Source organism: Diospyros lotus, chromosome 8 (genome assembly GCF_014633365.1).
Source record: "Diospyros lotus cultivar Yz01 chromosome 8, ASM1463336v1, whole genome shotgun sequence".
Taxonomy (NCBI): Eukaryota; Viridiplantae; Streptophyta; class Magnoliopsida; order Ericales; family Ebenaceae; genus Diospyros; species Diospyros lotus.
The window spans coordinates 973,556-996,711 of record NC_068345.1 but is presented as its reverse complement, the minus strand read 5'-3'; the positions used below and the strand labels follow the sequence as shown (position 1 = coordinate 996,711).

The 23,156-nt window shown below is 33.7% G+C and overlaps 2 protein-coding genes and 1 long non-coding RNA gene across 5 annotated transcripts in view; all 3 read left to right on the top strand.

The window, feature by feature from the left end:
• LOC127807593 (probable jasmonic acid carboxyl methyltransferase 2) overlaps positions 1-652 on the top strand; it is a 34,133-nt gene extending 33,481 nt beyond the window's left edge. Inside the window, exon 5 of one of the 2 annotated variants that reach the window (XM_052345587.1) lies at positions 182-652. In XM_052345587.1, coding sequence (XP_052201547.1) covers positions 182-408 — 227 coding nt within the window. In that variant the 3' untranslated portion in view covers positions 409-652. Of the gene's footprint in view, positions 1-36 lie in introns of both variants that reach the window. The other variant, XM_052345589.1, reaches the window with a different exon arrangement.
• A 136-nt stretch (positions 653-788) lies between these two features.
• Positions 789-5,277, top strand: LOC127807592 (abscisic acid 8'-hydroxylase 4). 2 transcript variants are annotated; one of them, XM_052345586.1, is made up of 10 exons: positions 789-1,220; positions 1,502-1,823; positions 2,414-2,560; positions 3,186-3,375; positions 3,518-3,597; positions 3,971-4,057; positions 4,143-4,221; positions 4,318-4,424; positions 4,571-4,689; positions 4,786-5,277. In XM_052345586.1, the coding sequence occupies exons 1-10, from the start codon at positions 946-948 to the stop codon at positions 4,886-4,888; spliced, it is 1,509 nt and encodes a 502-aa protein (XP_052201546.1). In that variant the 5' UTR covers positions 789-945; the 3' UTR covers positions 4,889-5,277. The 2 variants fall into 2 exon arrangements, with proteins under 2 accessions (XP_052201546.1, XP_052201545.1); XM_052345585.1 differs by having other exon boundaries at positions 3,494-3,597.
• A 13,601-nt stretch (positions 5,278-18,878) lies between these two features.
• On the top strand, positions 18,879-19,695 carry LOC127807342 (uncharacterized). Its single transcript, XR_008024641.1, has 3 exons — positions 18,879-19,034; positions 19,125-19,237; positions 19,342-19,695. It is a non-coding gene; the product is annotated as an uncharacterized LOC127807342 (long non-coding RNA).
• Positions 19,696-23,156: the final 3,461 nt, after the last annotated feature.

Here is a 23,156-nt window from a genome sequence, read left to right as displayed (position 1 = left end):
TTTAATCCTCATTGCATGTATACATCATGTACGTAGGGACTGGTTGAAGAGGAGAAGATAGACTCATTCAACGCCCCTCACTATGCGCCGAGCGCGGAGGAAGTGAGAATGTTGGCCGAAACAGAAGCTTCGTTTTTGGTGGATCGCTTGGAAGCCTTTGAAATCGAGTGGGATGGAGGAGGCGGCGGAGGCTACAACGACTGTGCCGCAGGGGAAAGGCCGTCGAAAGGCCAGCTGGTGGCGAAGACCATTCGAGCAGTGGTGGAGCCAATGCTGGAATCTCACTTCTCAAAGGAGATGGATATGGACGACTTGTTCCGCCGGTACGCCGGACTCGTCGGCGATTACTTGTCGGTCAACAGTGCCAACTACGTGAATTTGGTCTTCTCCTTCGTTAAAAAGGATTGATGACACCAATATAGAGGAATATATTAAATATTTCATTTTCACTGTAAGCGGGGTAATATATTGAATCCCATATATTCAATAAGTTTCAATAAACACTCCGGGATTAAGATTATAATTAATAGTTAATTACAATATCTGTGTCAATGATTAACCCTTAATCACACGCGAGCCATTACTTAGATTAAGATATATAAAAAGATGAACTGAGACATGCTCGAGCCAATATTTTAAAGGGCACAACCATAACTAACCCAAACCATATCAGAGAAGGGCAGGGGAGGTTAATGCAGGGGTCCAACAATTTTGGGTCGTTATGAATGGCGTTTTGGCACTAGAGAAGTGACAGACTTGACCAGGGCCACTATGGGGTGTGTGTGTGGATAAATCAGACCGAGCTTACTAATTCATCCATGACGACAAACGTTGTCGGCCAAAGCAGCCGACAAAATTCTAACCCAATTCAAACTTCATCATTACACTCCCGATTGAAATTCCTTTCAGCCGGAGCTGTTGCTGCAAGGGAAATCAACAGCGACGATGGCGATGCTCCTGCCATCCCTTCTTCTTGTTCTTTTTCCTCCTCCTGATGCTTCTGCTACCCTTAATTTTTGTTGTTACATAGCGCTCTCTGCCGCCTTGTCATGGTTGCTTTTCAGAGTGGCGAAGATCGCATGGCCGGGCCCGTCAGAATCCCGGGCCAGCGTTCCTCCCGGAAACCGAGGGCTGCCGTTGATCGGAGAAACCTTGCAGTTCATGGCCGCCCTTAACGGCAGCAAAGGCTTCTATGACTTTGTAAGGGTTCGCAGCCTCAGGTAATAGCCTTACCAAGTTGCTTTTTGATGGATTATATTTTAAACTTAGATTTATAGTCCTACGTATCCGTCTTTTATAATTAATAATCGACTCACCTCTCATGATTAGTATGAATAAATCGTGGTTTAAATCTTCTCATATCTTCGTAAATAATAGATAGAATTGGTTACAATTGATAGTAGCATAGAGATAAAAGAACTCTGGAAACTGCTTTAATGGTGAAGTATATAGTATAGTCCTCTGTTTTAATGGCGAAGTGACGGTGTCTCCCTTGTCACAGGCACGGAAACTGCTTCAAAACCAGCATATTTGGGGAGACCCATGTGTTTGTTTCGAGCACTGAATCAGCGAAGGCAATCTTAAACAACGATTCGGGAAGGTTCACGAAGAGATACATAAGGTCGATTGCAGAGATTGTGGGAGAGGAAAGCCTGCTGTGCGCTTCTCAGCAGCAGCACAGGCTGATTCGCGGCCGTCTCGCCAGCTTGTTCTCCACAAGTTCTTTGGGGCATTTCATCAAACAGTTTGATGGGCTGATTGTCAGCGCACTTGATTCCTGGGAGCACAAAGGCACTGTCATTGTCCTTCAGGAGGCACTCAGGGTAAGTGGTGCTCCATCAATTAATACCATGAAATTAATGGGTCATTTCATGTCCCATCCAGGTTTGAGTTTTTTGTTTTTTTTTTTTGAAAAATTAAACTTTCAAACCAAATCCACACAAATTTGTATACGTTTGCCCGCCTAAACTTATATTTTTATTCATGTATTTTTATATATTTTTTTATAATGACTTAAATTTTATATTATTTTAATTATATTTTTAAATTAATTTAATTTATATAATTTAATTTTTTTATGTGATAATTTAAATTTTTTATTGTTTCGTATATTCTTATATCTGTATTTTTAAATTAATTTAATTTATGTACTTTAACATAGATAAAGTGTGATCAATATTTTGTTATCTTCCTTTATCTTTTTTTTTATATATATAAAAGTATATAAATTAAATTAATTTAAAAATACAAATTTATATGTGTAATCGAAATAATTAAAAATTTAAGGTACCATATAAAAAAATATCAAAATATATAAATTAAATTAATTTGATAGGTTCAAGAGTTCAAGTTCACATGATTATTAAAAAAAAATAAGGGTAAAGCTTGTTGAGTGTTGATTTAATTGATGTAGATAACCTTCAAGGCCATGTGCAAAATGCTGATCAGTTTGGAAGGAGAAGAGGAAGACATGTTGGAAGAGGATGTGGGGCTTGTTTGTGAAGCAATGCTTGCCTTCCCATTGAGGCTGCCCTGGACTAGATTCGGCAAGGGCCTCCAGGTAATCGACTAAGGCCCACAACTTTCTAATGGGCTAAGCCTCATCTGTGGAATGGATTGGGCCTGTGGGCCCAAATCCCTGAGTCAGATACCTAGCTTTGAAGCTATGTTTATAATAAACAATTAATACCTCAACCAATATTTTTAGTTTCAATTATACCTTTAAATTTGTATTTTTAAATTAATTTAATTCTTATACTTTGATCTTTTATTTTTATATGAAAATTCAAACATTTTTTTATTTCAATTATACCACTATATTTACATTTTCGAGTCAATTTAAATTTCATGTACTTTGATGTGTAAAAAAAAAAGATAAATTGAAATGAATTAATTTTAATCCCTTTTTTTCACTTCAAAGTACATGAGGTTAAATTAATTAAAAAATGCAGAGACAAAAATATAATTAAAATAATAAAAAATTCAAGTTGCGAGCACATGAAAAAAAAAAAGAGTCAAAATATAGAAATTAAATTGACTCAAAAATACATATACATAAGTGTAATTGAAATAATAAAAAATTTAAATAATCACATAAAAAAAACATAAAAGTATAAGTGTTAAAATATGGATCTGGTCACAATTAATGGTAACTAATAATGAAATGATGAAAATGGTGAAACCAGGCAAGAGCAAGAATCATGGGGAGACTGGAGAAGACGATCAATGAAAGAAGAGGATTAAAGGAAGCTCATTATGAAGACTTCCTGCAGCACCTTCTAATGGAGGATGGGAAAGACTATAGTGATGGTGGTGAAGCCCCTCCAATGTCTGATGCACAGATTAAAGATAATATCTTAACCATGATCATTGCAGGTCAGACATGGCACTTTTAATTTCTTTCTGCCCTTTCAAGCCTTCTCCTGCAACTAAAGTTTGGACCCCTTTAAAGTAAGCCCACACACAAATTTTTGTGTTTATTTGAGATAAGTAGGATTGCGGGCTATTGTAAGTGCAGGCCAGGACACAACTGCCAGTGCAATTACATGGATGGTCAAGTACTTGGACGACAACCAAGAAGTCCTTCACACCCTTAAGGTACAATATTAATATATATGAAAAGGTACATTTCATGGGTAGTTCGAGTGCTAAGAATAGGGATAAACATGTCTGAAGTTTCAAGTTCAAAATTTCCTAGAGACACTATATAAAAATTATACCATAATTTATCTAGGGGTATGGGTTGGGGTGAGACACACCGTAATTAATCGGATGAAACCCAAAATATCCCAAGTTAATAAAAAAAGGGAGACACAATCTTCCCCTTATTTCTTTTTTTCTTGAAATGATATTTTCAAAAATTGAACTACACATGAAATTCAACTGTTGCTACCAACACTCGCCTCTTTAATATATGTGTGTGTGTGTGTACAAAGGTTAAGTACATTTAATGTGGGTTGTTCTTGAACAGGCTGAGCAACTCTCCCTGGCAGAAAGATCTTCATCCAAGACATTCCTTGCACTGGAAGATCTCAATGACATGCCCTATGCTTCTAAGGTACCCCCAAACAATTGAGCTGAGACATATACTTCTTTCTTTGGTTGTTCAAAATTTGTGAATTAAGAAAGAGTGTTACAAACAGGTTATCAAAGAATCATTAAGGATGGCATCTATAGTCCCATGGTTCCCAAGATCAGCACTGGAAGACACTGAGATCCATGGTTTGCCTTCCAACAGTGAATCACAAGAAAAAAATTCCTTGATTTTCCCTCAAGCTTGAACTTTCTCTCGTTGCTTCTCAATGTGATTAATTGTAGGATACAAGATCAAGAAAGGATGGAACATTAACATTGATGCTAGATCAATACACCTTGATCCCACAGTTTACAATGATCCAAACAAGTTCATTCCTTCCAGATTTGATGTGAGTCTCTTTGTCATATTTTTATTGTTTTCATTGTCTAATCCCCATAAAAAGAGGTGATTAGCAAGCTAGATATAAGATATACAGTTCTTATTTTCGATAATTAATTGGGATTTGTTACTTGTATTATACTTGTAATTATATAGGATGAATCAAAACCCTACAGCTTCTTAGCTTTTGGACAAGGGGGAAGAACTTGCCTTGGGATGAACTTGGCTAGAGCTATGATGCTAGTGTTTCTCCACAGACTTGTCACCACTTACAAGTGAGCTTTATATACAATCTTAACCATTGATTAGATTTCGATTGTACTGCTAATTACTACTGAACTTGTATAATATTTAACACTGGCTCTCGTCAGGTGGCAGGTGATCGATCAAGATCTGAGCGTCGAGAAGTGGGCACTGTTCTCGAGGTTAAAAAGTGGTTGCCCTATAACCGTTAACCGGATTAAGGAGGACTAATTGCACCCCCCCCCACCCCCATAAGCACAAACGGGAAGCTAGTTGCTGATGAAGAAATAAACTGTAAGGACATGAGACAATAATTGCAGCTTTCACCTACTGGTTATACATGAATGAGTTATATATATTATTGTCAAGGCAGGGAAGGTCCTTAATTCATATATCTAATGTTATATATCTATCACCAGAACACGTTACAACCCCCAAAATATAGACAGGATATGTGTCCACCCTTAGTCTCTGGGCAAAGGACAACCCCACCAAAGTTGACACTTCCAAAAGTATCTCTCTTTTGCCTTCTTGTATGGGAAATAGCAAATTATGTCCAATCTTTTGCTGATGGTAAAATATTGGGATAGTGCAAATCTACAGGATGACTTGGTTTTTCCTATTGTTGTGAGGATCATAGAGAGTAGAGATTGTGTTAAATTTTCGCTTGTTTTCCCAATTCTGACAGTTGATATTAAAGATAATTACCCTAACAGATCACTTGCTCTAGCATCAAACAGTGATTAACAGGTGATAATTACAGCTTAGTAAAGGGTTAAAGCCCCTCCTAAAGGTCTATCAAATTATACTGAATTTGGTAGCCAAAAAAGAAAAAAGGTTAGATCGCTCAACTACTGGAGCCACTCAAAGCTAAATTAATAAAGGAGTAGTGAGCATTCCAATTGTGAGCCTTAGATATATATACGTACCCTACAATTGGGCTGTCCATTCTTTCAAGTCTGGCAGCCTCTTGTCCCTTTCCCAAATTCTCCTTAGTTGAAAGGAGTAGTGAGCATTCCAATTATGAGCCCTAGATATATATGGCGTACCCTACAATTGGGCTGTCCATTCTTTCAAGTTTGGCAGCCTTGTCCCTTTCCCAAATTCTCCTTAGTTGTGAGGAAACCTCTTTTGCTACCAAAAAACTAATCCCACTACCCCCTCCCTTCCAACTCTCTGTTAGTTTAAGGCAGTGTTCTTCCAACTGTACCAAAATACTAGAACTGGGGTGAGAAGCCTTTGTTGATTTCTTCATGTACAATTATTGGTAGGCACATATAGAGAGGGTAGAGGGTATTGTTGGATAGGGACCCCTCATCTTATGACCCTTAATTCAAATCTAGAAAGAGGTTCTCACTCGCTTGTCCTCACTACCCACTGCTTCACATATCCTTGTTTTTTTGTTTGGCATGTGTCTACACCAAACCCTTTTTGGAATGCATCTGGCCCCTTCAGGATGTCAGCTTCCAAACATGTCATTATCTTTACCATAATGCATGTCAACCATTTCCATATTAATAATCTACTAGTAAAGTGATTTTACGATATATATTACTTGAACCTATAAATTCATAAGTTACTCTTAACTAATATTTTTACGTGATAACTCAATTCTTTTTTAAAATCACTCTTATTCTACCATAACTCTCTAAACTCTTTAAATTATTAGTGAATAGAATTGTAAGAGTGGTTATCGAAGATCAAAACTTGATTTTTCTAGGAATAATTCGTGTGGAGCTTCCTAAAGATGGTTTGCTTTTGAAAATTCAAGTGTTTGAAGTAAGGAAGAAAGCATCCGCAAGAGGAAATTGCTAGCTGTTGATAAGACAACATGTTAACTTAATTTGGCAACAATTAGAGTGCTTAAAACTGCTAATTAAAGAGATGGTACGTACCATATATATCAAGTCTCGATAAAATTTGTTGCATGATTTCTCCTTTTAATTAGTTAAACGTTGAACGTGGATCGATACCGTACAGCATCATCGTCAAAAACTTCAATCTCACTAAATGTACATCGTTAAGTACTACAAATGAATTCTAACTCTCTAATTATTTCTACATACTATATGTTGCACAACTGAAAATGCAGCGAAAAGGGTTAAATATTAATGAATGTTGAATTTAATTAATGTGTCGGAGCTTAGTCTCTAATGATGTTGACTAATTGGCATTATATAATGCCGTTTGAGCACTGAATTGTCTCGACATAGTGTAATTTAATCATGGTTTTGGACTGTATTTGGAGGGGTGGCAAATTAATTAGGAATCATAGGTCCTATTTATTAAGCAGGCCCCTCTTAATGTTTCCTTCATTTTCTCTGGCTTTCCCGGAAAGACTAAGCTTTCAATACATCCAGAATGGTGCCGAGAAAATAGATGACAAACTGGTCAGACAAAGATCTTTTGCTAGATCAGAAGAGATGGATCAAAGCCGCCAGGGAAATAGCAAAAGGGTAGGCCGAAAGCTTATATGGAGATTCTTAATATGGATTCGATTCATGAAAAAAGTAGAATGATTCTTTTTGGGAAGAAACTTAGGAGTGATATTAATAGTGTTAAGACCTACCACCCTAATCATTTGTGCACATATCTCGATTTACCTCCTCAGTGTAATTCTAGGGATAAGGTAGCTGAGCTGAGGACGTCAGTAATGAGGCATAATAAAAAATAAAAAAAGATAGATCAAATAGCTATATATATATATATAATACTTTTCTGTTTCTTATCTATGGTTGATGAGATCTAACTTACCCCCTGTTGCCAAGAAAAAAATGTGAAAATATTTTCTTGAGAGCCAAACATGAGAAAATGTTTCCGGTAAAGAAAATGGCAAAGAAACCAAGAAAACAAATTAAAGCTCTAAAAAGTATGAAGTGATTAATTAATAATTTATAATTAAAACTAAGATAATTCTAACTGTTATTTTAAGAGAATGGTTAAGGGTAACTGCATATAATTTTCAAAAAATGTGAGTTTATTGCACTTTATTTTTATCGTTTAAATAATCTGTTAGTTAATGATAAAGGTATCATTAAAACATTTAATCAATTAATTAAATTATTTAAATATTAAAAATAAACTATAATAAACACACATTATTTTTAAAAAGGTACATTTAATACCCTTAATAAGGTTAGCATTACCCTAATAATTAAATATGATTTATGGACAAAGATGGGCCCTCTACCATTGTTGGGGGCACAGCTTTCCACACCAATTCTAGTGGATAAGTGCAAGCCGCTATATTTTTGCTTAAAGGCCCCATCTTTAGTTGGCAAAAACAAATCAAAAACCCTAATGCCCCATCAAAAAGAATTAATTATGGTTTGCAACCACCATTAAACAACCATTTGTTTCTTTGACCATAAAAGCTGGCCCCTCAAGCAACACCATGAAGCAAAAGGGGTCTCTTATGAAACAGAAATTTAATTAAATGGCAGTGGGGCCAATTGGATCAAGGGGGGATATATTTTGAAACAAGCCCAAGTGACAAGCCTAATTCATTTGGAATAGGTCAAGCTCGAGCCACTATAGTAAATCAAATTTAATTTTAAATAATAAGATTAGTTATACTTAGATTGATCTTAAATAATTTTGAGTCTTTTTTAGTAACACTTCATATAATTTAGTATGAATTAACTAATCATGAAAGACTATATGTAGCATGGAAAGTGTGGTAATTTGGGGGACATTCTCATTTACCTAACCTGATCTGTATATCCTTAAGAATTGACAAGGGAATTGATGAGTCTTTATCCAATCTTTAACTCTTAATCCAACCGCCCCACTATTTTACAAACCCTTGGGATTGACTTTAACAAGACACTAATGGGAAAAGGCTACCCTTAATTACTCTTTTGTCTTCTCCTTTTGGCTAAAGACGAGGTAGAAAGTTAGACTCCTGATTAAAAGATTAGAAAAAAATGCTAAATGGGTGCAGTGATATTTTATATTAAAAATTAAATACTTATTAGTGATTATTTATAATATAGTTATTGTATCATAGGCAAAAATTTATTAAAAAATTTAAAAATTCAAAATAACTTTTTAGCCTAAAAGATGTGTAATTTTTCCCTAATCAGGGGTCCACATAACACGAAAATTAGATAAATATAACATCCAAAAATTCCTTTAAAAATTTTATAAAAATGATAGATATCATTTGTAAAAAAATTTAATCCTAATAAAATTTTAAAATATATTAAAATAAATATTATCTATAAAAATTATAATTTTAGTGAACCATGAAATGTCAATATAAGAATTTTAATCCTTTTTCTTATAGATTTAGGCAACTTGAAAATAATATTTTCATTTAATAAATTTATTGCTGCGTTTAAACAATAACAGTAATAAATAATTATTAATTAATAAATATTCGACAGTGAATCCCAAAAGATCACTACAAAATGATAAATTTAAGTATACAACATTACAGTTCTCATCATTTGGGACAGCCACAAGTTGGGATTAGTGCCATCATCATGAGTAATGCCTAAAAGCCAGGTTCTCTGTGGGTCTGTTCTCAATCATTTTACCATCAATGCCAATTCTAGTACATCATAAAATGAAACCTACAAACCCTACAAATTATTTCCCAATCATAACAATAATGAATGTGATATATAACACAAATAATATATTATATATATATAAATATTGAATAAAAGTGTTTAATGTTAATTAAGAATAAAATACATTAAATTCATCTTTAACGAATCTTAAAAGGAAAATGCTATTGGTATACCTTTGTGTACACTTTGGACTACACAAAGGTGTATCAATGACAAAAATATCCTTCTGAGGCGCATAGAGACGCCTCTTCATGCGCCTCACGCGTCTCTATGCACCTCAGAGGGATATTTTTGTCATTTATACACCTTGTGTAGTCCAAGATGTACAAAAATGATGTACATGTAGCATGACTCATCTTAAAATATCGTTACTAAAATTCAAAAAAAAAAAAAAAACTTAAAAATTAATTGCAACTCTATCATTGATGTTCAAATGATACATATATGAATTGTTTAGAGCGATTTGATTACATATTACTATAAATATTGTAATTTTGTACTCATTAGACTTATAATTTATATAGTGAAAATTGATCGAGACATTATCGAATCACTAAAATACAAAGAAAAAAAGGTTATTTTTGAGGGTTTCAACTGAATTCAAGGGTATTTATTATTCTACTAAATAAGAATTATCTTCAAATATAGATTTATAATTGTAAGTTACTATACTGAATTTTTGTTTAAAATGAATAGATTAAATGAACAACTAGCTAGCCAGGTCTAATTATGGCATTTATAGGATAATCTTCAATGCTTACCATCCCAAAGTCCAATTGTTTGGAAATGAATAAAGTAAAATAACATGGCTCCCCAGCTTTTATGGCATTCCTAGGTCATAAAGCATGAATTAAATATAGAGTAACGTATGCAGTAGATACTGCATCTATATATATATATACATATATTATTTAAAGAATATGATCACTATCATGTCACTTTAATAAAAATTCTATTAAATAACTCCTTAAATCCCAAATTAGATGAAAATTAGTTTAAAGGAAACCAGATCCAGAAAAGAATGGAAAACATGTCTAGAAGGAATGAAAAACTTATTCTAAATAAAAGTTAAACAATAAAAACCCTAATTGAAGTTGTCATTTTTGTAAGTATATTACTTAGTATAGATTAATTTTGATTGGTAACACATCGCTCGATTTTAACGAGAATAATTGGAATTGTACTTAGAATGAGTGTTACAACTCGATAATTAATGTTATTTATAACCATTCTAAGGACTTATAAAAATTTAATTACTTTTCTTGGTCCAAAACCAAATAAAAATTCTGGAATAGCCCTTCCTTTTTCACATTTCAAAAATTCAGCCATCGGACCCAAAATAATTGGTCCAATTTCTCTGTGATCTCTCAATGCATTTATATGTAATTGTGTGACTCTATGCAAGCAATCTGCATAGCTTTTGTTCTTGAAAATTTAAGCCACCCTCCAAAGCCAACCATGGTCACAATATCCTTTTTTTCATTTGGATACATTTTAATGGTATTCATTCATGAATTGATATGTTATATATTTATAATGCATGCATTAATAAGTGTCTGTCACAACTCAATCTCGTAGCCAAAAGTGGTAATAGCCTACCTAACATGTAGACTAAGAACAAAGGTGGGCAAAATGGCAGTGTTTCAAAGCTGCCATGCCATTTACATCCAATAATGATTCACCATCACAGAGCATCATGAGCAGGACCAATCCTAAATCAGGTCATTTGCCACTGGACAAAGGGTAAAATTTGAAGAATTCAATGGTTACCAAACATAAATGGAACATTAATATGTCCCAATACCTGCACAAAGCTCCCAAATTTGGGTACCCTTTTCTCTTCTTCCTTTGCTTCTACTCCTCCACCAACAACAACAAGAAGAGACAATCTCAATCTCCCACAAAAATAAATCAAAACTCGTACAAGAAACCCAACCCAGTAAATGGTATGATGATATCAACTATCAAATATGATTGCAAGATGAGATGATGGGGATTTGGAGGTGATCAAAAGAGATGATCCGGGGCTGGGGGTGTGGAAGCAGAGATTCCAGGAAATGAGATTTAATTTTCTTGGCAGAGTAATAATTCCCGAGAAAGTGACAGCTAGAGAAGTAGCCCTGTACATTCGATTCGAATCATAGGGATACGGTCGACGAGAAAACAAAACTAAAAAGGAAAATGATGGAAAATCTTCGAGAAACAGAGAGTTAAAAGCTTCTAGCTACTTAGTCTCCAGCATCATGCCATCATCATATAATATGTGAATTACCACTACTCTTAAGCGTGCGTAGTGAAGAATATAGAGTTGGGGGGGCTGGTGGTGCTTTTTACTGGTTGTTTTCGGCCATTTTCTGTGCCCAAAGAAGCCTCTGGTGCTTCGCAATGAACGCCTCTATCATGCGCCGGAACTCCTCGCTGCTTAGCCTATCCACCGTGTCGAATGACGAATATGCCCTGACGTCGTGCCCGCACTCGGTGACGGCTCTCGGTTTTATCTCCGTCTCCGATCGCCGGAGTGCCGGATGCGGCTTGGCTCGGAGGTCGCGCTTCAGCTTCTCGGACTGAGTCCTCTCGAACCGTCGTATCTGCCTCGCCGCCTGCTGTATGGCCGTGCCGGCAGCGTCGCATTGCGTTTCGGTAACCGCATTGAGGGAGACAACGACCACCTCCCTGACGTCGCCGGAGGAATTGTGCACCTCCGCCGGCTCCGGATTCTCGGTGCAAATTCTCTGTTGGGCCTCGGCGTTCTGGACGATCTCGTCACCATGGCCACCGCCAGGGCCGGAGTTGTTCCCATCGTTGTTTCTGCGGTAGAGCAGGACCAGAAGAACGATGATGGCGTTGCCGATCACGAAATTGATGTGAGGATTGAAGATATAGTCGGAGAGTTGGACAAAACACTGGCCGGCGAGTTTAACGGCCACCGGAAGCCGAGTGGACGACCAGGACAGCGCCAAAAGCGCGACCACAACTTCGAGCAGACGCCACATTTTCGCGACGTTTCGAAGCCGGCGATACCTCATCATCGCCTTGGCCTTCTCCCCTTGAATACTGTGATAATCCATTAATTTCTCCTCCTCCAACAAAACCGACCCGAAAAACCTCAAACACGCCGGAAAACAGAACGACCCAAACCCGCGCTCCACTTCCTCATTCAAAACCCTTCACCTTCCATTGTAGCAAAATGCTTTTTTCCGAGAATGGAAACGGGGCAGACTGGGGGGGATCACAGAAGGAAATCTTTCTCCTGAAATCTTGGGTTGAGGAAATGAGAAAGAATACCGAATTCAAAATGGAAGGAGAGACCGTGATCGTCCGTAAATATACGGATATAAAGCGTTGAGATTAACATACAATCTGTATCTCTGTCTCTGTATCGAAGATTAAGTTTAAAATCTCTCCAGGTTCTGAATCACCGGCAAGAAGAAGAAGAAGAAGAAGAAGAAGAAGAAGAAACCAAACTGAAAGTCTCCGGGAAGAGAGTGCCCGAATTTATAGGGCTTTGGTGAAGAACAATAAATAAATAAATAAATAATGGGGAAGGAGAGGCTGAGAGACCTTGAACGTGTTACTACTAGTTATTACCGTACTGGGCGAACCGAACCGAACCGCACCGCGACCGGGAACGCGCGCCTGGCCCGCGAAGCCACTGCAGGTTCACGGTATGTTTTGCTACGGCGCCGTCGATTGGTCCCGGTTCTCTGGCCCCATCTTGGTCCGTACGATTGCGGCCTGATGGGCGGCCCCTGCTTGCCACGTGGACAACCGAAATGCTGCGGGCCCATCCTCTTTCTTTTTCTTGTTTTTTTCCTCGAAAAGAGGAAAAGACATTTGTTTTTGTTAATTTATAATTATAAAAATACTATTGACAATCATAAAAATAAAAGTTATTATTGGTAATAAGGATGGGATAAAACTCATTTTTATTATCTTGACACAATTATTTTAATATTTAAAATTTTATTCACTTCTAAGTTTATTCTTTATTTAATAATTAATTTTAACTTTACTCTTTTAATTAAAATATGCGTTTGTCCTATTCAAATTTCTTTTTAAACGTTGGAAGTATGTGAGGGGTTTTCGTTCAACTTACAATCTTTAGCTAGACTATCCCACCCTCTCAAAAATCTGCAACTCTCAAATCACTTAACATATTAAGTTCTAAAAATAGAAATAAAAATCATCTTTTGATCTTAAATATATCACTTATATTATCTCCCAAATTAAGGGGAGCTCTAATGCTATGATAAACTAGTAAATAATAATTGGGTGTTCATGCATGTTTATGAACTTTAAATGGAATTAAAAAATGAAATACACTTCTAACAAATTAATGACACTAATCTCATTTACAAAATTCTTTTTATTAATTAATTTAACTATTTTATTCTTGAAACCCTTGAAAGGGCATGACTTCCATCCCTTAGCTAGGATAGTCTCCAACAATCATTATACTCGAGAAATAATTAAGACGAATACTAAAATATTTGAGTAAGTGAGAAAATATAAGTGTTACTACATGTTAAAATTTTACTCTTTACATAAATTAAATTACTAACAATTAGGTGAGATTTTCAATATAATCGAATGAGATCCTCAATGATATTATTTTCAAACTTATTTGATATCAAAATAAGGTATTTCGAATGTGAATTACTTTTTCAAGTAATTAATGAGATCTCCAATAATATTATTTTTAAAATTATTTAATATTAAAATAAAACATTTCGAACGTGAAAAAATTCTCAAAGTGATTCATGATATTATTTTATACGAACCAACCACTTATTCGGGAGATTAAGAAAGACATGACATTACTTTTTCTTGAGAGGGCAAGAAAAGAAAGGAGGAAAGAAAAAGCTTACATGTTTTGTTGTTTGCATGGAAAACCATGATTTCTACCTTTCTTTGTTGTCTTTTCATTTCAAAGGAAAAGGCCAAAATTAAAAGAGAGAGGGAAGAGCAACCCAGCCGAGCCGATCTCGTGGGCGGACGATGGCTCATCACGTGCGTTTCACGCGCACCAGCCTCGGCTCCACTCCTTTTTCCGGCTGGTCACGTGATGGCCTGATCTAACTGTACGAAAAAGCGTAACAGGAGGAGCCGGTGAGTGTTTGACGGGGTTAGCGGTCTTTTCCCCTACTCCCAAACACGCCGTACACCCATTTTTACTCTTTCTTCTTCTAAGAATGCTACTAAGCTAGGGGTGAGGTTTCGTCTATTTAGTCAGTGAAGTGAATCGATGGAATTATTTAAATTAATTTTTTTGTTAAAAATAGAATCAAATATGTTCAAATTAAAAATATATATAAATAAAACTGAACCAACCAAAAAAACAAAAAACAAAATCAGAAAACCAAAAATGTGATAAAAAAATAATATCATTTATGACATTTCAATTATTTTAATTTTTTCAATACAAAGGTCGACTCCAAATGAAATTATCAAACTTAAAAACTGAATTGAACCGAGCTACATTTTGAACTAAATTAAATTGATAATTTCTATTAGTTCATTAGGTTATTTTGATTTAACATAAATGTTGTTCACTCCTACTAAAAGCAGAATCCTTCCCGTTTGATAATTTTAAAAAAAAAATAATAAAAATTTATAAGGTTGTGTTTGATTTATAGTATTAATTTAATTTTTAATTTTTTAAATAAAATAAATCTTAGTGTAGTGGTAAAATATTTAAAAAAATTAATTTTTATTTATGTGTTATGAATATTTTATTATTTAAACAAGATACATAAAAAATATTTTAAGAAGATATTTGACTACCCGAATAGAACAGTTCCAAGAAATTTTTCTATGAATCTCTCTTGAGTACCCATGAGAGATCTCCATGGGAGCCTCTTCTAAGTTTCAAATGTATAGTTTTCAAAAGACTCTTCAAGTTTTAGACTGTCAATAATACGTCAACTCACTCCCAAAATCTTCGTTTAGACATCCAGAGCAAATGATCCTAAAAGATATGAATATTCCCTCATCTATCGACATTTAACCTCTATAAATAAGAAGTGTTTCATTTAATTGAGATACACAAAAATTTCTATACAAGTTATTTAAATATTTCTCTATTTTTTGGTTAAGACAAACTTAAGCATTGGAAGGATCGCGTGATCCTTGATTATCTTTTGTTTTATTTTATAGGCCTCATAACAACTAAACGCCGAAAACAAATACTTTCTCGTATTTATGAGTTGTTGAGTAAAAGTTTATTAGATATATATGATTTGATAGTGATTGTTTAAATTTTAATTTTTTTTAATAAAATTTTATAAAACCAAAATCTAATATTTAATTATATAATAATATAAATGATAATTAGTCTATAATATTTTTTTCAAGATAAAAAGGAAAGCATTATTTTCCTTTCCTCATGACCTATAGTTTAATAGCATGAGAATTTTGACTTCCATAATTAAGGGGGTGATTGAGATTAGGCAATTGGTGATGATGTTAGGTACGTAGAGGTGATGTTTGATTTTTCAAACATACAACATTAATACCTAAGTTCAACATTAGTCCTGATATTTTATATTAACAGTTAGATATTTATTGATAATTATTCTTTGTGTTGTGATACACACAATATTATTAATAATTATCAATGTAAAATGTTATTATTATAAGTGTTAAATTTAACTCTTGGTGTAGTATTTATTGTAATAAAAAAATAAATTATATTAAATTTCATCTGGGCCCACAAAATGAGAAGGTAATGATGGCCAACCCCATCATCTAATATAAAGGATCACTTTATGCAGACCCAACATTGGTAGAGATTTAATTTGGTCTTAATCATGACTAGCTCTTGAAATCATTTTGCTTCCCACTTTGATCTTCCTTTTCTGTCACACAGTGGATCATTAATACATGATTACCAGCTCTAATCCCAATGAGTATTATTGTAAATCAAATATTAATTAATACCTTATTATATATAATCACTGTATTATTATACAATTATATATTAGGTGGAGATTTTTGTGTGTGTGTAATATACTACTTATGTTATATATAGCATACTTCTTATTATATTGTATATTATATTTTTTGTATTGTATCTACATAAATCATAATTTTTTAAAATTAATTTGAATTAATGTGATTAAGACGACTCGATTGATATTAAATTCAAGTGATATTGGGTTAAATTTATATTAAATGACATATTATTAAATTTTAATATAACTTACTTACAAAAAAAAAATTAATATGATTATATAAATTTTAGAATCAAAATTCAACCCAATTAACCATAAATTTAATTGGGTCGAGTTAATTTAATTTTTTTTTGTGATTAAATAAATGCCATCCATAGAAATAATAATAAACATTTCCAAAATAGTAGTAATCATCAAGTGACTGCCTTTATTGACAACTGTCCCAACTCACTGGCAAAAGGGGGGAGAGAAAGTGTGGGAAAAAGTTGGAATCTTTTAATATTAGCATTATTATTATTATGAGTCTTTAATTAACCAAGATTAATTAGTTGGTCCCTAAATGACACATATCTCAATTAATTTGTTCTCTGGGTATTACGTCACCTTATTGACTTAACTGTCTGTGTCTGTCTGTCTGTCGACCTCTGTAAATTATTATTTATTTATTTATTTATATATGTTTGTTTAGATATTTGTTGTGTTTTGTAACATTTTAATTGTGGGTGATGATGATGGATCCATTCAGATCAACCCTTCATTTTAATTGTGGGTGATGGAAGGAGCCCATCATCACTGATTAACTCTGCCACAATAGTCAAATTGATAGAGACTCCAACAAGTGAAGAATGAATAAATAAATAAAGAAATAAAAATAAAGTGAAAATGAAACGTCGGTGAATAGGGATGAGTAAACAGTTTAGTTACTGAATTGATTAGAAATTTATTAATTAATTAAATTAAATTAAAGAAGAAAATTAATTAATTAATTAAATTAAAAAATTAAATAAATCGATAATCGAAAAAATTGAATCTAAACCGAATAAATTAAATTGTAGAAACACAAAAAAATCGAAGAAAATCAAAATAACAAATAGAAAACTCAAAAAACTAAAAAAAATGATGTTATTTTATAAATATCAAAACATCATTGTTTTAAAATTTGATTGACTTGGTTAAGTTGGTTCTTTCAATTAAAAAATCGAACTAAACTTTTACTCTCCTTTATTGGTGAGAAATTGTACATATTTTATTTTGTGGAAGAGAGTTTATAAAAAGAAAAATAATTTATTAAGGGTGTGGGAGGAAAAAAAATTAATTTTTCAAACCATTTGAATTCAATTGACCCAAAATTGGTCGTGGTCAAAGGTTAAAAAAAATTGAGTATAAGGTCGGTTTCAGTTTTATATTTCAACAAATGATATGTAAAATTGACTGTCTATCTTTTAATTGAAACTCAAAAATCCTTTTGCATCTACTAATCCAACATTATATTTAAAAAAAAAAAAAAAAGCCTAGATAATGTTTTAGTTTGGATCTTTGAAATGAAGTGTGTTAGCTGCGTGACATATTCTTCTAATTTAGAACTTTGTGTTTTATAATTTTTTGTATTTTGTAAAATTACTTTAATATTATTAGATGTATATTAATTTTTGAACTTCAATAAATCATTCGAAACACTAAGTTGTGGTTTGGTTAGTTTGAAACACATAGCGGTTTGGTTCGGAAAACATTTTTCCAATTGTCAAAATCGTCTATTTCACATCCTTGGAACATATATTTAAAAATATGAAAAATGCTTGCAATTCTCACATTTACGATTGTGCTAGGAGCCGAAACTTGTTTGCTGGATTCCTTGATTTATCTCTTTTGCTGAAATCGTGGAGCCGAATTGCGGGAGACGTTCGTGATGGTACGTTAACAAAAATATATATATATATATATAGAAGTAATACAAAAATTAATGATATTTATTACAAAAATGTATCATTTCAGTTACCAAAACAGCAAAAGTAAAAGTAGGTCAAAGAACTTGCAATTACATGAATGTCATGGACAGATCATGAAAGAGCCCCAAAGTTCTCTTTGGGCTTGCAGATGAGCCCAATTACTGCTGTGGAAAGCAAAGGCCCATTCTTGCTAGCCCAATTTCCTAGTTTCTGGATTGAACTGGGCATTTGTTTGCTGGGGAAAACAGCTAATGGGACTGGATCTCAAACACTGGGCCGGGCCCACTGGATGCTGCCTCCAATGGGCCTAGATTTTTTTTTTGTGTGAAATCTTTATAATAATGATTTACTTATCCAATAACCCTTGTTTCTTTGGTAATCTAATCCCATCATATTATCTATCACCATCTCTAATCATTAAGAATAGGCTTAATATATACGGCATCTTTTAACAATTAAAAAAATGTGACATTTAATTTATAATATACAAAACATCAAAATTTAGTACATTAACTATTAAAAATTATTATTTTAAAGAGTTAGGACCTTACCTTGGCATCATATCAAGATTTTGGTAGCATCGGAGGATTCGTTTTGTTAGATCAATTGCCTTTTAAGAAACCTTTTTGTGCTTACAAGATACGATTGATAAATTTTGAAACTCGCGGATGGCCCAAAGAGATGCCATTTCTAACAGGTTTTGGCAGCTGCCACTCGAACAACACCAGGAGAGCCAGGAAAGAGGTGGTTCCAGCGAACTGCTGATGCTGTGCGACAACCAAAATGCCTTTCTTCACATCTCCTATATATATTAAAGCTTCTTCTGCGATGGAGGTACCCAAAGATGCCTTTCTTCACATCTCCTAGATTCTTGCCACCAACCAAAATGGAAAAATTCAGGGTATATATGTCGATGAAATTGAGCTCGTGTGTGGTTAATTTGTTTATGATTCGGATTCGGCATGTTATTTAATTAAACTTGTTCTTGCAGAGATCGTCGTTGATGATGGCATTATCTCACACGGATGCTTCTTGAACAAATCAAGCATCCAACACTCAATTGTGGGTGTTCGTTCATGCTTGGAGAGTGGTGTGGAGCTTCTGGTGAGTCAGTCGTATTATATATGCTTGAGCTTCGAAAGCTTGCTTGTTGAGATATTCTCCAGCACCAATTACATATGTTGTTGTGAAATGTTTTATTCTTTCAGGATACTATGATGATGGGTGCAGACTGCTACTATCAAACTGAATCTGAAATTGCATCTCCGCTAGCTGAGGGAAAGGTTCCCATCGGTGTTGGACGGAATACCAAGATCTAGTGAGATAATGAACCAAGAAGCTATCCTAGTTTGGATCTGAACAAAATGGAAGGTCATAGGTTTGAATTAGAAACAAACTCTTTGTACAAGCAAGAGAAAGACAACTCTCCCCAACTCTCTTACAAGGTGGGGAGCCTCATAATGGGGGGTCTTTTAACCCCAAGATATATATAAAACATTACTTATATGGACTATGAGTTGATGTCATACTCGTAGCATTCTGACTGAGGTTGTGGGGGTTGAAAATTCATCGTCTTATTTAATAAGAGTAATTACTTCATCTGTTCTTAGAATTAGAAAACTCTTTTGCTAGCCGGCATTTCTTCTTGGTTTTTGATGTAGAAATTGCATAATTGACAAGAATGCCAAGATAGGAAGAGATGTGATCATTGCAAATAAAGATGCAAGGATTATATCATCATCTTCTCCAAAACACTAATATTGCTTTCCAAACTTCTTCACTCATTTAAAATTTTACTCCCAATCACCTGAATTTTGATATCTCAGGGTGTTGAAGAAGCAGAGAGACCGAAAGAAGGTTTCTACATTTGATCTGAGATCACATTAGTATTGAAGAATGCAACTATCAGAGATGGAATAATCATATGAGATTAGTAATAGGGCCGTAGTTTCTTGCACTAATGAGCGATTAGCAGGTCTTCTTCTACGTGTAAATTACATGTGAGTAAACCTCTTTAGCAGCTTCTCAAATCTCACGTGTAGTGTCATATGTTAGGCTACGAGTGAACTGTCACAAAAAATCAATCCTAGGTATTTGATTATTTGTAATGAAATCTATTCTGACTTTGAAGTTATTGTTGAATTGCTTGTTTGGAGGTGTTGATTGTCCGTAGAATCCTACCAGACCAACTTCTAGGAGGTGATTATTGTCTGTGAATTTCAGGTAAGAAGTCATCTCTGCCATCCAACTTTGATTTTGTTTTTTTTTTTTTCATGCGGTAACTCAAATCTTTCGTTGTTTCAATTAAATCTCTATATCTCCATTTTTAAATCATGAAACTCTGGGAGAGAGTAATAGAATAGAGGCTCAGAAAAGAAACAGAGGTCTCAGAAAATCAGTTTGATTTCATACTCGGTAGGTCAACAATGGAAGCTATATACCTACTAAGGCGCCTAATGGAAAGGTATCGGGATCATTAGAAAGACCTACATATGGTGTTTATAGATCTAGAAAAAGGCCTATGATAGGGTCCCTAGAGAAGTATTATGGAGGGTTTTAGAGAAGAAAGGAGTCCGAATAGCCTATATACAAGCCCTTAAGGACATGTATCATGGTGCAGAGACAAGGGTCAGAACATGCGGAGGGGATACTAAACCGTTTAAAATTACAATAGGATTGCATCAAGGTTTTGTACTAAGTCCATACTTATTTGCTTTAGTAATGGATGAAGTCACTAAAAATATTCTGACAGATGTGCCATGGTGTATGCTATTTGCAGACGACATAGTGTTGGTGGATGAAACAAAAGAAGGAGTGAACACTAAGCTTGAGTTATGGAGAAATAATTTAGAATCTAAGGGATTTAAATTAAGCAGAAAGAAAACAGAATATATGGAATGTAAATTTAGTAAGAATGCAAGAGTGGAGGATGTTATAATAAAATTGAAATACCAAATCTTACAAAGAAAAGACCATTTTCGATATTTGGGATCAGTGATTCAAAAAGATGGAGAAATTCACGAGAATGTCACACATAGAATTAAGGCAGGTTGGCTAAAATAGAGAAATACATCGGGGGTGTTATGTGATGATAAAATCCCATTAAAATTGAAAGGAAAATTCTATAGGACAGTTATAAGACCAGTTTTGTTGTACGGCTCAGAATGTTTGGCAGTCAAATATCAACATGAGCAAAAGACGAGTGTAGCGAAGATGAGGATGTTAAGATGGATGTGCGGGCATACAAAAAAAGATAAAATTAGAAATAAAGTTATTCGTAATAAGATAGAAGTAGTGCCAATAGAGGAGAAGATGAGAGAGACTAGACTAAGATGGTTTGGTCATGTGAGAAGAAGACCAAGAGACACTCCTATGAGGAGAGTTGATGAAATGGAACAATTAATCAAAAAAAGAGGTAAGAGCAGATCTAAGAAGACTTTAAGAGAGACATTAAAGTTTGATATGAAGTGTATGGATCTTAATGAAAATATGACAAAAGATAGAAATACATGGAAGTCTAGAATTCATGTAGCCGACCCCACATAGTGGAATAAAGGCTGAATATGTTGTTGTTGTTGTTATCTCCATTTTTAAATCAATTTAACTCTTATATTTTGATGTGAACAGAGTGTAACATGTATTTTATTATTTTATTAACTTGAAAATATAGATTTAAGAGTATAATTGAAACAAAAGTTCGAGTTATCACATAAAAGAAATATTAAAATACAAAGATTAAATTAACTTAAAATTAGATTTAAAGTATAATCAAAATAATAAAAAATTCAAATAAGCACACAAAATAGCTATGTTTTCTCTCCATGATAGTATTAAGCAATTGCATGTTCTTTGTCTTTTTGTATTTTATTGATTAAGTCCATCTTTTCACGAAGCATAAGTCTCGATCTTAATGGTAACAATAAGATTGTTCCAACTAAAAGTGCCAAAAGTAAAGTCTCAATTTATTTATTTTCATAACTAAAAAGTACCTCTTGCAAATACCATAATTGAAATCATAGTTATTAAAATCAAACAAGTTGATTGAGGTATTGGTTTAGCGGCTAAACCATTGATTCAAACGTTCATGTGTAAGATACAATAAATTAACTTTTAAAGAATCATGTTTCTTTTTATGTTTTTTTTTATCAGAAGGACTAACTTACCCTTATATTAAAAATAAATAAATCTTTAAAAATCAAAGATTTGGATAAATAAAATAAAACACATTGATTTATTTGGTTTGATTGGTTTATGAAAAATTGACCAATTTTGATCAATTTATATGTTTGCTTGATTGTTCTCTTGAATTGAATCAATATGATAACTAGTTCACCATTTAATTAGCCAAGTCAATCCAACTTTAGTAGGCAAAATTTATATTTTTATTCATATATTTTTACATTTTTTTTCATGTGATCATTTAATTTTTTTATTATTTTGATTATATCTCTAAACTTATATTTTTAAATTAATTTAACTCTTATATTTTCAGTTTATAATCGAAATAATGAAAAAATACAGATTCAAGATACAGGAGTTAAATTGATTAAAAAATACAGATTTAAGAGTATAATTAAAATAACAAAAAACTAAGTTACCGTACAAAAAAAAACAAAGAAGTCAAAATACAAAAATTAAATTGATTCAAAAATCAATTTTACAGGTATAATCAAAATAACAAAAAATTCGAATAATCACATAAGAAAACATCAAAATACGAGAGCAAAAATATGAATTTCGCCAATCAAACACCTTTCATATAAAAATTTTGTAAAAATATCATTTTTGTCTAGAGTCTTTAGCTTACCTTGGCATGTTGTAGTTGAGTAGTGCTACTTTGTCGGAGAGATCTCTAGAGGGGTTTATTGAAGGGGGTCAAAAAAACCAAAATACCCTCACCTACATTACAAATTTGTAAAATGTGCCACTACCTGTTGCTCTCTCATCTCCCTTTCCATAACCGCCGATGCAATTGCCACCGTCGTCGTTGTCTTTGCCTTGTCGCCTCATTGCCCTCGTCTCG

Bases quoted from the DNA above. Each gene is read 5' to 3' on its own strand.
- LOC127807592 (XM_052345585.1), top strand. From the start codon at position 946: ATGGCGATGCTCCTGCCATCCCTTCTTCTTGTTCTTTTTCCTCCTCCT. The intron at 1,824-2,413 runs GTAAGTGGTGCT...TAATTGATGTAG, and splicing joins TCCTTCAGGAGGCACTCAGG to ATAACCTTCAAGGCCATGTG. The intron at 4,058-4,142 runs GTACCCCCAAAC...TGTTACAAACAG, and splicing joins ACATGCCCTATGCTTCTAAG to GTTATCAAAGAATCATTAAG.